Consider the following 13,158-nt stretch of genomic DNA (forward strand, 5'->3'; position numbering starts at 1 on the left):
CAGCTGATAGTGAAGATTGGGAGGATTGAGGAGAGAGGAAAAGATGAGAAGTGGTTATCTAGGCCCAGAGGGAAGTGAATGGATTTTATGGTACTGTAACTTTAGCAGTGTCCTCAAGGAACTGAATGTCCGGATTTGAAAATGAAAAGTTTGCCACTTGTTTACTCTAAAGTCAGTAAAAATTTATTTAGTGCTTAGTGTATAATAGGCACTGTACTATGTCTTAAAAATACAAAGGTGAGTTATCTGAATAGAGAAAATTCATTAGCCCAACAGAAAAATACCCCAACATGAACAACTTGATACCTTCCTGAACCAGGTAGGCAGGAACTACATGTTGATGAGTGACTACTATGCCCTAGGCTCTTTGCACTTGAGGATAAAAAAGATAAAGACATCATAGAGATTATCATAGATAGCAAAGTAATGATGCTATGTTAAGAGGGCTTGTATTTATACTGTAAATAAAAAGAACTAATTTTTTTTCCAGCTTGTGGTTACTGGGATGAGAAACCACCCTATGAATTTGCCAGTACAACTTGCTGCAAGCGCCTGTGTATTTAACTTAACTAAGCAAGATCTTGCTGCAGGAATGCCTGTCCGACTGCTGGCCGATGTGACCCATTTGCTGCTCAAAGCCATGGAACATTTTCCCAATCACCAGCAGGTAAGCATGTGGGAATTCCTAATCAAGTAGTCCTTTTAGTATCCCCTACCCTCCTCCTCATCTCCATAAAGTTCAATTTAGTAGACCAAGACTAGAATTTCAAATGCCTTTACAGGCTGTAAAGTAATAAATTTATGGTATGACTGAGTGTAGGACAACAGAAAAGTAGAAAACTAAAGAGTGCATTCCCTGCCTAAAAGTATTTAAATCCAAATGTTGAGGGAAATAGTGCAAACCATAAAAAAACACATCTTCCACCTCAATCTTGAGTTCGTGATAATTTCAGCAAACAGCCATAGCCTATTTGTTCTGGGCCAGGCACTATCAAGTACTGGGATACAGAAACGAATAAGACGTGGATATTCTGTTTCTAGCAGTATGGTAGACTACATAACCTGTCCTGTCCTCAGGATGAAAACTAAAAATGTTGCTTGAATTATACTAAAAAAAATTTTTTAATTTAATTTGGGAGAGAGAGAGCATATGTGCGTATATGCAGGGGGAGGGCAGGGTGAGAGGGGAGGGAATCATAAGCAGGCTTCACTCCCATTAGCACGCAGGACTCAGTCTCATGAATCGTGAGATCATGACGAGCTGAAATCAACAGTCAGATGCTCAACCAAATGAGCCACCCAGGTACCCTTATATTTTTAATTAAAATTTAGCAGGCAGTTGATAAATTAATAAAAAATACTCAGAGGTTGGGGTGCCTGAGTGGCTCAGTCAGTTGAGTGTCTGACTTTGGCTCAGGTCATGATCTCACAGTTCGTGAGTTCAAGCCCCACATCGGGCTCACTGCAGTCAGCACAGAGCCCACTTTGGATCCTCTGTCTCCCTCTCTCTCTGCCCCTCCTCTGTTCATGCTACCTCTCTATCTCTGTCAAAAATAAATAAACATTAAAAAAAATTATGTTAAAAAAATACTCAGAGGTGAAAAACCAAGTAAAAATGACAACCCAGATTGGTGAGTGAATCATTAAAGATAGCTTCCCTCATTGAGGGCAGTAGCCAAATTGGATGAACTTTAGGCTTTGGCTTTTGTGGCCTCTGGAAGCCAGGTGGACAGAGGAAAAAGCAAGATCCACCCAAAGGCCACCAAAAGGAAAGGAGATTAGCTGGTATTAATTCTGTTTATTATCCTATCTTGTCTAATGGAGACAAAAAAAAAAAATGTGCAAGTAAACTTGTATGGGTCCAGTGGAAGTTAGTCTTTCAACAATAGGTGGGCAGAATAAAAGTTGTAAGAAATCGTTGGTATTTCATCAGCCACCTTTTTTTATAAAGGCTACCCCTGGTTAAAAAATAACAAAGCAATATTTCATTCAGGAATTTTTTTCTCCCTTTGGTTCTTTAGTTACAGAAGAATTGCCTCCTTTCACTTTGCAGTGACCGGATCCTTCAAGATGTTCCATTCAACAGGCAAGTGATAGCCCTAGAACTTAAAATGGGGCAAAATCTGTCTTGGGCCATTTCTTACCAGTTGGGATATCCTTGGTGTACAGTTAATTAAGTGGATGGGATTGTGCATTAACTTATGAAATGCTAACTCTACTTTCTCTAATTTAGTACTTTGACATTCCTGATAGCAGATTGACCCCTGTTTTCATAGCCCTTTGCTTAAAAATGTATATTTTTATATTATGGTTTTTAGAATATCCACACAATATTGTAGGCTGAAGAAACCGAGGCATTTAGATTCCATGTCTTGATCAGAGTTTTGTGTCTAGTGACTACAAGGCTAGAAAGACTCAAGCCTTCTAGTTCTAGGTCCAGTGTTCTTTTCTCTGTATCATATCTCTTATTATTACTGTTATTTGATACTGAGTTATAGAAGAAACTTCTTAACCAGAGGTTAAGGGAGGTTAGATAGTTGGATTCAAATAAGTATAAACGATTCCCTTGTTTTCTAGGATACTGTGATTTGAGAGCTAAAAAGGTGATTTTTTTTGTCATCTTAATATTTTAAATATAATTTTTTAATGGTGGTATTTTGAAAAATATATCTTATGGTTTTATGAAAAGTGTATATCTCAAGCAGCAATTTTACTGTAATTTACTTTTATTCAGGTAACAGTACACTGTTATCTGGCACAGCTGAGGAATGAGGTGTTCCATTTACTATTTCAAATAAATAGTTTGGATAAAAATATAACAACAGCTATCTCATGTAGATTACTAATTTTATTTTATAAATATTGAGCATCTGCACTGATTACATGAAGTCATATGTAGGAAGGACATAGTCACTCTCCTAAAAGAAAAGTATCAACTAACCGAAGATTTGGCAAATTTTTTTAAAGGGGCAGCAAATAATATTTTGGGCTTATGAGCCATAGGGTCTCTGTTGGAACTACTTAACTCTGCCAGTGTACCTCCAAAGCAGTCATAGACAATATATAAAAAATGGGGATTTTACTATGTTTCAATAAAACTTTAGAAAACAGGCAGCTGGACCCACAGCTATTAAAATCACTATATGTAGGCTATAGTTTACTTACCTCTGCTCTAGCCAATGCACTCTGCTAGATTTGAGCTTCTTTGTGGTCAGAGATTGTGATTGGTTAATCTCTTTGTCTCTAGTGCTTAAGTGGATGTTTGGTGGATGAATGAATGAAAAATGAGTATAACAGAAGACAGAATTTTTCATAGAAGAAGATGACAGAATGCATTGGGCCCCCAAACGAGGAGGGAAAGATTTCATCTGATTGGTGATCATTAAAGATTTCATGTTAGTGATGGCATTTGAGATCATAAAGATAACAACTAACCTGTATAAAGCACTTCCTATTGCCAGATGCTATGCTAAATGTTTTACTTATGCTTATTCAGTCCTTACAGTCTTGTGAAATCGTTACTTTTGTAATCTTAATTTTATAGATGAAGAAACAGAGGCATAGAGAGGTTTAGTAGCTTTCTTAAGGTGATAAGATAGCAAGTAGCAGAATTTAGATTTAAATCCAGAATGGCTCCAGAACCTCTACTTTTTACATCCATGCTGTGTTGCTTTGAAGATGAGAGCTGGTTGAATTGATTGTTTTATGTTGTGGGAACTGCACAAATAAAGGCACAGAAGAAGTTGATAATAATACCAGTAAAAAATGACCTTTATCAAAAGCTTGGTATGTGCCAAGTTCTATACTAAATCTTAAGCTTTATGTGTAGTATCGTTTAATCCTCACAACAATCCTATAGAATAGATCTTATCATTTTGCAGGTGAAAAAATAGAAGTTCATAGCGATTAAGGAAATTGCCCTAGGTTCCCAAAGTTAGTAAGTGGTAGAAATGATACTTGAATCCAGACTGAATTCAGTGTGTGTGATATGCTTAATGACTTTATGGCATTGCTTCACATGGTAAAAGAGTTTATTTTATTATATCAGCAACATTAGGTAGAACTAAAATTCAAACCCCAAAATGCAAGGAAGTTCAGAATCTGTGCTGTTAACTATCAAGATATCTTAACTCATAACTAGGGCATGTTTGGGGACTAACAAGCAGTAAGCATTGGGTAGGCAGGAAAAAAGATGTGAAAGTATGGGCCCATTGTTAGAGTCCAAAAATACTGTGAATACAGGAGTGACATCATAACTAAGTTTTCTGACAGATTTATGTATTACTGATGTGTAGACACAAATTGAAGGGAAAACAATGGAGGCAGAATGGCCCATTAGGAATCTATCATAAAACAATCAGAGATGGCCTTGGGAATAGAAAGGAGGCAACAGTAAATTTGATGGAATTTGCAGAGGAGTACTTTATATCACTATAATAATTCAGCCAGCATGTATGAAACACTGTTTGTGTGTAAAGCTCTGTAATGAGTTCTTGGTAAAGAGGGCTAAATAGGATATGGTCCTTTACCCCAAGGAACAGGTGAGGCTACAGATAACCACAGCTCTCTGACAGAGTTACAAACAAATGCTAAGGAGCAGTGAGAAGGCAGTGATAAACTCGTCAAGGAAAGCTTCTCAGAGGAAGTGATATATGAGCTGAGTCTTGAAAGATGAAATTGTGGGTAAGATAATCAGATATATTCTGTGGTGGTGTCCTGATTTCTCTCCTGTCTCACACCCCACATTCAGTCCTTTGACAAAGCCAGTTATCTTCAAAATATATCTAGAATTCAACCATTTCTCTTCACTTCCATTTCTACCACTTGGACTGGGCTAAAAGTGATTTCTGTCCTGAATCATGTGGTAGCCTCTGAACTGTTCTCTTTGCTTCTTTCTTTGCCCTCTTGAAGTTCATTTTAAACACAGCTAATAGGATAATCCTATTAAAAATATAAGTCAGTTCATGTCATATCTCTGCTTAGGATCTTTCTATGGCTTTCCATCTCATCTGGAATAAAAGCTAATTCTTTACAAAGACTAAGATCTGGTCCCCCTGTTACCTCTGACCTCATCTCTTTTTAAAAATTTTTTAAATTAATTAATTAATTAATTACATTTTTTTTTTAATGACTTCATCTCTTGGTACTACACTTCTTGTTGTTCTCTCTGTTCTGGCCTCACTGGCTTCCATGCTATTTCTCAAAACCTCCAGGCATACTCCCTATTCAGGGTCCTTGTATCTACCTTTCCCTCTGCCTGGAATGCTTTTCCCCTAGATATCCACATGGCCAGCTCTCTTACTTCCTTAAAAGTTTCAGTGAGGCTTTTCCTAGTTACCGTACCTAAAATTCAACATTTCCTATCCTTTTTACCTGTTTACTCCTTTTTTCTCTATAACATATACCATAGGTTTTACTTGTTTGGTTTATGATCTGGTGTCCATACTGCGATGTAAGCTCTATGAGAGTAGAGATATTTTCCTCTTTTGTTCACTACTCGATCTCCAGCACCAGGAACAATATCTGGAACAAAGCAGGGGCTCAATAAATGTTTGTGAATGAATGAATGAATATTTATTTCTGTTGTGCTAGGTACTGTAAGGAACCCAGACAAAACTCAATACAGTGTAGAAATCACTACAGAATAGAAATATGTTACAGTCTAGAAAATGAATGCGGGATAGTTTTGATATTTTCCAAACTCTTGTTTCTTTACAAAGTTTCAGAATTAATAATGAGGCACCGGCTCCAGAACACGAAGTATAATTGTTATTCTGTATCAGTTAAGAGGAATTTTCCCTTTCCTTCGCACCTACCTGAATTGTAGCATCAGCTCAGCTAGAGCTGTAAGACTGTGCTTGAGCCTCCAGGATTCATTCATGAAACCCTCTTGTGTGTTTTCAGGTTTGAAGCAGCCAAGCTTGTCATGCAGTGGCTCTGCAACCATGAGGATCAAAACATGCAAAGGATGGCAGTTGCTATCATTTCCATCCTGGCTGCCAAGGTACTTGAACTCCTATGATTGAATAATTTTATGTAGGCAGCTATTTCCCATTATAGTTACTACTTCCCCCAAAATCTATATGCCAGAAAAGTTAGTACACCTCTTCGCCAGTCTGTTTGTTCAGTCTACATTCAATATTGCAGAACTGCCTGTTAATCAAAGATTTTAGTCTGACCTTTAGAGTTTGTTACAGTGAATGATATTAAACTGACACTAACTAGGGGCGCCTGGGTGGCTCGGTCGGTTAAGCGTCCGACTTCGGCTCAGGTCATGATGTCGCGGCCCGTGGGTTCGAGCCCCGCGCCGGGCTCTGTGCTGACTGCTCAGAGCCTGCAGCCTGTTTCAGATTCTGTGTCTCCCTCTCTCTGACCCTCCCCTGCTCATGCTCTGTCTCTCTCTGTCTCAAAAATAAATAAACATTAAAAAATAAATAAATAAATAAACTGACACTAGTGAGTTCTTGGACATTTACTTTGTCATCTGTTTGCTTACAGCTTTCTACAGAACAAACTGCACAGCTTGGTGCTGAACTCTTCATTGTCAGGGTAAGTCTGTTATACCCTCTATGCAGATCATTAGAGAGTTTTCATTTTCATTGTTTTCAGGCAGTGTTGTGTTATCTTCTGGTATTTCATTACTTTTAACTGGATGTATTCACTTATTTTCATAGAGGTAGCTTTATTCCCTAACAGAGGTGGAAAGAGCCTTGAACTAGGAGTCCGATGACCTAGGATCTAACTTGTAAACTCAGTTTGTCAATTTAGACAAATTATGTGAACCATTGGAACCTAAATAAGCCTTAAGATCCTATCTAGTTCTAAAATTCTGTTATTTTGTTATTTATGAAGAAAATGTAGACACTGCCATAGGCATAAGATTGTGCTACATGCTTTGGGGGGAAAAGATAATTTAGATAACTGACAAATGATTTTGCTTGCTTACACTCAGTTGAAGAGATGATATAGTGAACAATGAAAAGTTTAAAAGCTTTAAAGAAAATAAATATAAACAGTGTTCTTGGGAAGAGTGGAGGAAAGCAGTCCACTTCAGAGTTTCTTGTTACAATCCTGTCATGATGTATGTGAACAATAATGGTAGATAGAAAAGGCAAATGAAAGACTTCCCCTTTTTAAGATTTTATTTTTAAGTAATCTCTACACCTGACATGGGGCTCAACCCACAAGAGTCACACGCTCTACCGGCTGAGCCAGCCAGGCACCCCGAAAGATTCCCTTTTTTTATGATTTACGAGTTATGTATATAATGAGAAAGTCATTCCTTTGATAAATATGTATAGGATACTTAGCAAATTTCTACCACCTTACTAGATGAGGGATTCACATTGAATTATATCTATAATTTCTGTTCATAAGAGTAGTCTGTCTATAAGAAGTAGTAGAGAAAATAGTTATGTAGACATGGTTGTAATATAATCTACTAAGTATAATAATAGCAATATGAGTGAAAATAGTAATGTAAAGAGAGGAGAATGCTGTTGATGGTATGATAGAAAGAGTAGGAATTCTGGAGTCAACATATCTGGGTTTATTCCTAATTTTATCACTTACTAGCTGTAGTTTCTATAAACTACCTTATACAGTTATTATGAAGATTAAATGAAAAGGAAATTAAGATTAATTGAAGGGGTGGTGCCTGACCGGCTGTCAATAGAGCATGTGACTCTTATCTTGGGTCATTAGCTCAAGCCCCACATCGAGCATAGGGCTTACTTTAAAAAAAAATTAAGAAGGAATATATGCTAAGTACTTAGCACAAAATACAATATATATTAGATAAGTAGAAAAGGATGCTACTTTTACTTAGTTTTTACTATTTTCAGGAATGATATTTTTAGTTTTAAATATGGCTATTTATTGCTATGTATGTGTTTCAGTAATTTTGGCTGGAGGTATAGTTAAAGATTTTAAGGAAGTCATCCACTTACATGCTTTGGGGGAAAATTAAGCTTAGTTTAAGCGGAAATTAGTAGCAGTAGTAGTGGTAATCACTAGCTTTTTTTTTTCTTTTTTTTAAGCTCTTAATTATCATCCACAATTTGCAGATGAGGAATCAAAGAATTAAATTAGCAAACAAGGTTACACAGATGCAAATTCTAGTACCACACTCTTAGGCACTATGCTTATTAAGTTACATAATTGCACCTAGATGTTTTTGTTTCTTAAAAACTTTTCCTGATTTACAAAATGATTTACAAAGCTGTGATGTTATTCAAAGCCAATGTAGATTTTAATTCTCTTACTATTATATGTAATTTGTCCTTTTTTTTTTTTCTTAAGGAAAACTTAGAATTATATAGAATTAGGTCTCCCAATTCTTATTTTCTCATACTAAGTTGACTATGATCAAATTACTTAATATTTCTCACAATTTCCTTTCCCCCAAAAATGTGTATAACAGTATTACAATATAGGATATAATTTGCTGATGTTTATAATAAATGTTAGTTTCATTTCCCCTTCTCCCCCTCCACTTTTTTTATCCCAGGATCTGAAATGAATATATGCTATGACTGATTGGGTAAGATAGTTTGTCCTAAGCTTTAATCATTTTGCGTTTTATTTTATTTACAGGGTATTAGATTTTAGGGATGATGAGAATAATAAAGGATTTCTGAAGATCCTATATATTTTTTCTTGTTGAAGGAAAAATCTTATCCAAGAAGCTGGTTGTTGTACTTACAAAAACCTTTCTAGGAAATGTTTTAGGATTGGCCACAATCCTAAATGTTCTAGGATTGGCCACAAGACCAATCCTCATGACTTGTGATTATTACCACCAATTGTAGTAACAGCTTAGTGATAAGAAATTCATTGTATTTTCCTTCTTTCAGCAACTTCTTCAAATAGTGAAGCAGAAAACCAATCAAAATTCAGTGGACACTACTTTGAAGTTTACTTTGAGTGCACTTTGGAACCTCACAGATGAATCTCCAACCACTTGCAGACATTTTATTGAAAACCAAGGGTTAGAACTCTTCATGCGGGTTCTAGAGGTTAGAATGGGAATTTAGCCTATAGTTTTGACATTGATTGATTAAAATATTCATTTATTATATTTGATTCTTTACGTAGTTATAGGTTTTTCTTTCTTTTTACAGTCTTTCCCAACTGAGTCATCCATTCAACAGAAAGTTCTAGGACTTTTGGTAAGATATAAATATTTCCTGCTAAATTCCAAGCTGTAATTAATTATTTTTCTTCTGAGATAATACATTGAAAGTTGTTTCTCTATTTGTAAACACTTAATGACATCAGAAAATATATACAATATAATAAAGTGGAAAAAAAAGCAGGCCATAAAACAATGTATACATATTAGGATTTTTACCACATTAAAAGGGAAAATATAAATTACATAATTTTCTCTATATTTTTTGGAATAATACAAAGCTTTATAGTGGGCCAATTTTACTTTTATAATCAGGGGGGAAAATCTCATTAAAAAATCTCACTAAATTATAAGTGTTCTCACATGCTATGTTTGGTAATTAATAATTACTACTTAAAAGACTGCTTAACAAATTAGATATTCCAAGGGCACATGGGTGGCTCAGTCAGTTAAGTGTCCCAACTCTTGATTTCAGCTCAGGTCATGATCTCACAGTTTGTGAGTTCCAGCCCGGCATAGGGTGAGTTCGAGCCAGCTTCTGGTGAGCTCAAGCCCTGTTTCCAGTGAGCTCTGAGCCCTGCAGCGGGTGAACTTGAGTCCTGCTTCAGGCTGCAAGCTGACAGTGTGGAGCCTGCATGGGATTCTCTCTCTCCCTCTCTCTGCCCCTCATGGAATTCTCTTTTTACCTCTCTCTCTGCCCCTTGTTCACTCATGCTCTCTCTCTCTCTCTCAAAAATAAACAAACTATAAAAAAAAAAAGAGCTTAAATCACACACACACAAAATTAAAAAAACATAGTGAGCCCTCTAGGATTTGAGATAAAGGTGAAAGATCAAATGTTTTGTTAACTTTAATCACTGCAACATTAGAAACATGCCTGTGTGGTAAATGCTCTTTTTAGAGCAGATCTGTGCTTTTGAGGAATTAGATCATGGGAGGCATAGATTAGTGAATAAAATATATATACATCAGTGTTTGTTTTGTAGATGCAAGAGTGTGAGATACTGAGCAATGAGAGATGGATTTTGGGGAAAGCTAAGGGCTGGCATTTAAAGAAGACCTATCTGTTCACTGTAGCTTCAGGTTAATATAAAATAGAAAATGTAAAAAGACCTAAATTCCCAGAGATAGGGAAGTATTAAATAAATTAAGGTATTTGATTATTTTATTCAGGGTTCATAGGGATTATTAGATACAGAAGTTGGTTCACATCACCACAAGAGGAAAGGTGGAATTTATTTTAAGTATTCCATAAGGCTTTAAGAGAGCTTCCATAGGGCTTTAAAAATGCTTTTTTTAATTTCAAAAAGAATACATGCTTATTATAACTAGAATACATGCTTATAAATTCAAAAGTGTATTTGAAAAGCTTAAGACTCTGTCCCCAGACTTCAATCATTTTCATTTCCATGAGGTAATTAATATTAATACAACCTGGTGTGCTTTCTTCCAGATCTTTCTCCATTACTTTGTGTTTGAATTTTTTTTTCAATAACCTATTTTGAAATATTGCATCTAAATTTTTTGTGATCAGAGAACATACTTTGATGTGAGTCCTTTGGAATTTATTGAGACTTGTGTATGACCCAGAATATGATCTTTGTAAATGTTCCGTGTGTAGTATGGAGCCTGCTTTGGATTCTCTCTCTCTTTCTCTCTTTGCCCTACCCCCCGCACATGCACACATGGGTCCATGCACTCTCTCTCTCTCAGTAAATAAAATGTTAAGAAAGAAGAAAAATGAATGGAAATGCCTTTTCATATTTGAATATGTGAGATTAGAGAGGAGCGATGATTAATCATTGATGCTGGTGGAAAAATAGATTATACACATTCATGTAGTGTATAGTTAAACTTGTCTCTTCTACCCTCTTTTTCATAGTTGAAGAAGAAAACTTGTTAGTCATTACAGAGAATACATTTGGACATGATGCCTTTCACTTTCATTTATTATAAAATGACTTAAGCTAAGGAAAAAGTAGTCTGTTAATAATCCAAAGTTCAGTGTTTTGGTTCCTAAGAAATGGAATCAACATGTTAGGAAGAAAATTATTGTTTCATAGTAGATCAAATTAAGTTTTAAGAATGAGGATTAATCTTCAGAGCAGTATGTTAAGTTGGATCTTAGATCCTTCAGACCCATAATCTAAATTGGAAACCCCTCAGTTGTTTCCCATGCGAACAGAGGTCTTCCTTATGTACTGTGTAAGGAAGCCATCACACCCCAAGCCCAGATAAAACGTCTACCTTATATAGGCCAGCAGTCAAACTTTGGCGTTCAGTGGAGGTCTAAGGCTGTGAAATTTTTAAGACACAAATTACTATAATGAGGGGTGGCTGGCTGGCTTAGTTGGTAGAGCACGTGACTCTTGATATCAGGGTTGTAGGTTCAAGCCCCATGTTCGGTGCAGAGATTACTTAAAAATAAAAAATCTTAAAAAACGATCACTATATTGCTCAAAGGGATGCTTTTTTGCCTTCATTTTATTTATGCCCTCCACATTATTCAGAACTGCTAATCCCTTTGTCCTTTTGATACACTCACCCCAGTCTACGGCCATACCACCCTGAACGCACCCGATCTCGTCTGATACACTCACCCCTCTCTGCTTTCTTGATAACCAAACTTTCCTGGTTTTTCTTCAACCTCTGTTACTGTTGCTTCTCAGCTTGGAGTTTCTCCAGACCACACAGATGGTATAAATTTGAACTACAATCTTGCATGAGGACAGCCCCTTATTGAAAATGGCAAGAGAAGACTTTTCCTTTTAGGCCAGATCCCAGATTACAATAGGCCTCTTTTTCATTCACCTATGTCAGTCTACTCTTTTTCTGAGGTGTGATACTTTGAAAGTCCTTGTCTTATATGTGAAGTCTTAGTTCCAGTTTTTAGCCTTACTTTCTGCCTTTGCATGGCTATTAAAACCCAGTGCTCTTGACTCTACAAGTCAGTGATGGCCTGTTACTGCTCTGGTTTGGTTCCCTATTTGCTTTTTATCCCATCAGGTTACATATTTAAAGGTTGTTGGATCATCTAGGTGGCTCAGTCAGTTAAGTGTCTGACGCTTGATTTTGGCTCAGCTCATGATCAAGTCTTAGTTCATGGGATCGAGCCCCACATCCAACCTCTGTGCTGGCAGCACGGAGCCTGCTTTAGATTCTCTCTTTCCCTCTCTCTCTGCCCACCAACCCCCTTGTGCTCACATGCTCTCTCAAATAAATAAACATTTTGAAAATAAATAAATAAACAAACAAACAAATAAATAAAGGTTGTTAGCTGTTTTCCCACTATCACTTCTAAATATTTTATAGCAGGGGATTTTTTAGGTTATCCTCCTCATCATTTTGCCTGAAAAAGGAACTCACTACTGTTTCTGTATTATTTTATTGTTTTGGGAGGAGAGAAAATAAATCACCCATAAACACACTGTGCTAACATAACAAAAGTCTTCACCTTTTATGTATATGCAGATACATGTTTTTTTTTCAATGTTTATTTATTTTTGAGACAGAGAGACAGAGAACGCGCGTGGGCACAAGTCAGGGAGGGGAGAGAGAAGAAGACAGATTATCTGAAGCGGGCTCTGCACTGACAGATGAGGGGCTCATACTCACAAACTGTGAGATCATGACCTGAGCCAAAGTCAGACACTTAACCAACTGAGCAACCCAGGCGCCCCTGCAGATACGTGTTTAAATTGTTACAATCTCTGTTCCTTCTTAGAATACAAATGGTCATTTAGCCATTATGCATATTACTTCAATTTTTATATCTTCTTTTTTTCCAGAATAATATAGCTGAAGTGCAAGAATTGCATTCTGAATTAATGTGGAAGGATTTTATAGACCACATCAGTAGCCTCCTGCATAGTGTTGAAGTGGAAGTCAGTTACTTTGCAGCTGGAATTATTGCCCATTTAATATCTAGAGGTGAACAAGCTTGGACATTGAGCCGTAGCCAGAGGAATTCTCTTCTGGATGATCTGGTAAGGTCATTTGGTGTTTTCTAGAAGCATACAAACAAA

The 13,158-nt window shown here is 36.5% G+C and overlaps 1 protein-coding gene across 1 annotated transcript in view; it reads left to right on the forward strand.

The window, feature by feature from the left end:
- The window catches only part of ZYG11B (zyg-11 family member B, cell cycle regulator), a 91,820-nt gene that overhangs the window by 48,377 nt on the left and 30,285 nt on the right, over positions 1-13,158 (forward strand). The window contains exons 5-11 of the mRNA XM_086716992.1: positions 491-667; positions 2,022-2,086; positions 5,905-6,004; positions 6,499-6,549; positions 8,856-9,017; positions 9,123-9,170; positions 12,922-13,119. Of these exons, the coding sequence (XP_086573118.1) occupies positions 491-667; positions 2,022-2,086; positions 5,905-6,004; positions 6,499-6,549; positions 8,856-9,017; positions 9,123-9,170; positions 12,922-13,119 (801 nt within the window). The remainder of the gene's footprint in view (positions 1-490; positions 668-2,021; positions 2,087-5,904; positions 6,005-6,498; positions 6,550-8,855; positions 9,018-9,122; positions 9,171-12,921; positions 13,120-13,158) is intronic.

This window comes from Puma concolor, chromosome C1 (genome assembly GCF_028749965.1).
Source record: "Puma concolor isolate L17-30 chromosome C1, mPumCon1.1.hap2, whole genome shotgun sequence".
NCBI lineage: Eukaryota > Metazoa > Chordata > Mammalia > Carnivora > Felidae > Puma > Puma concolor.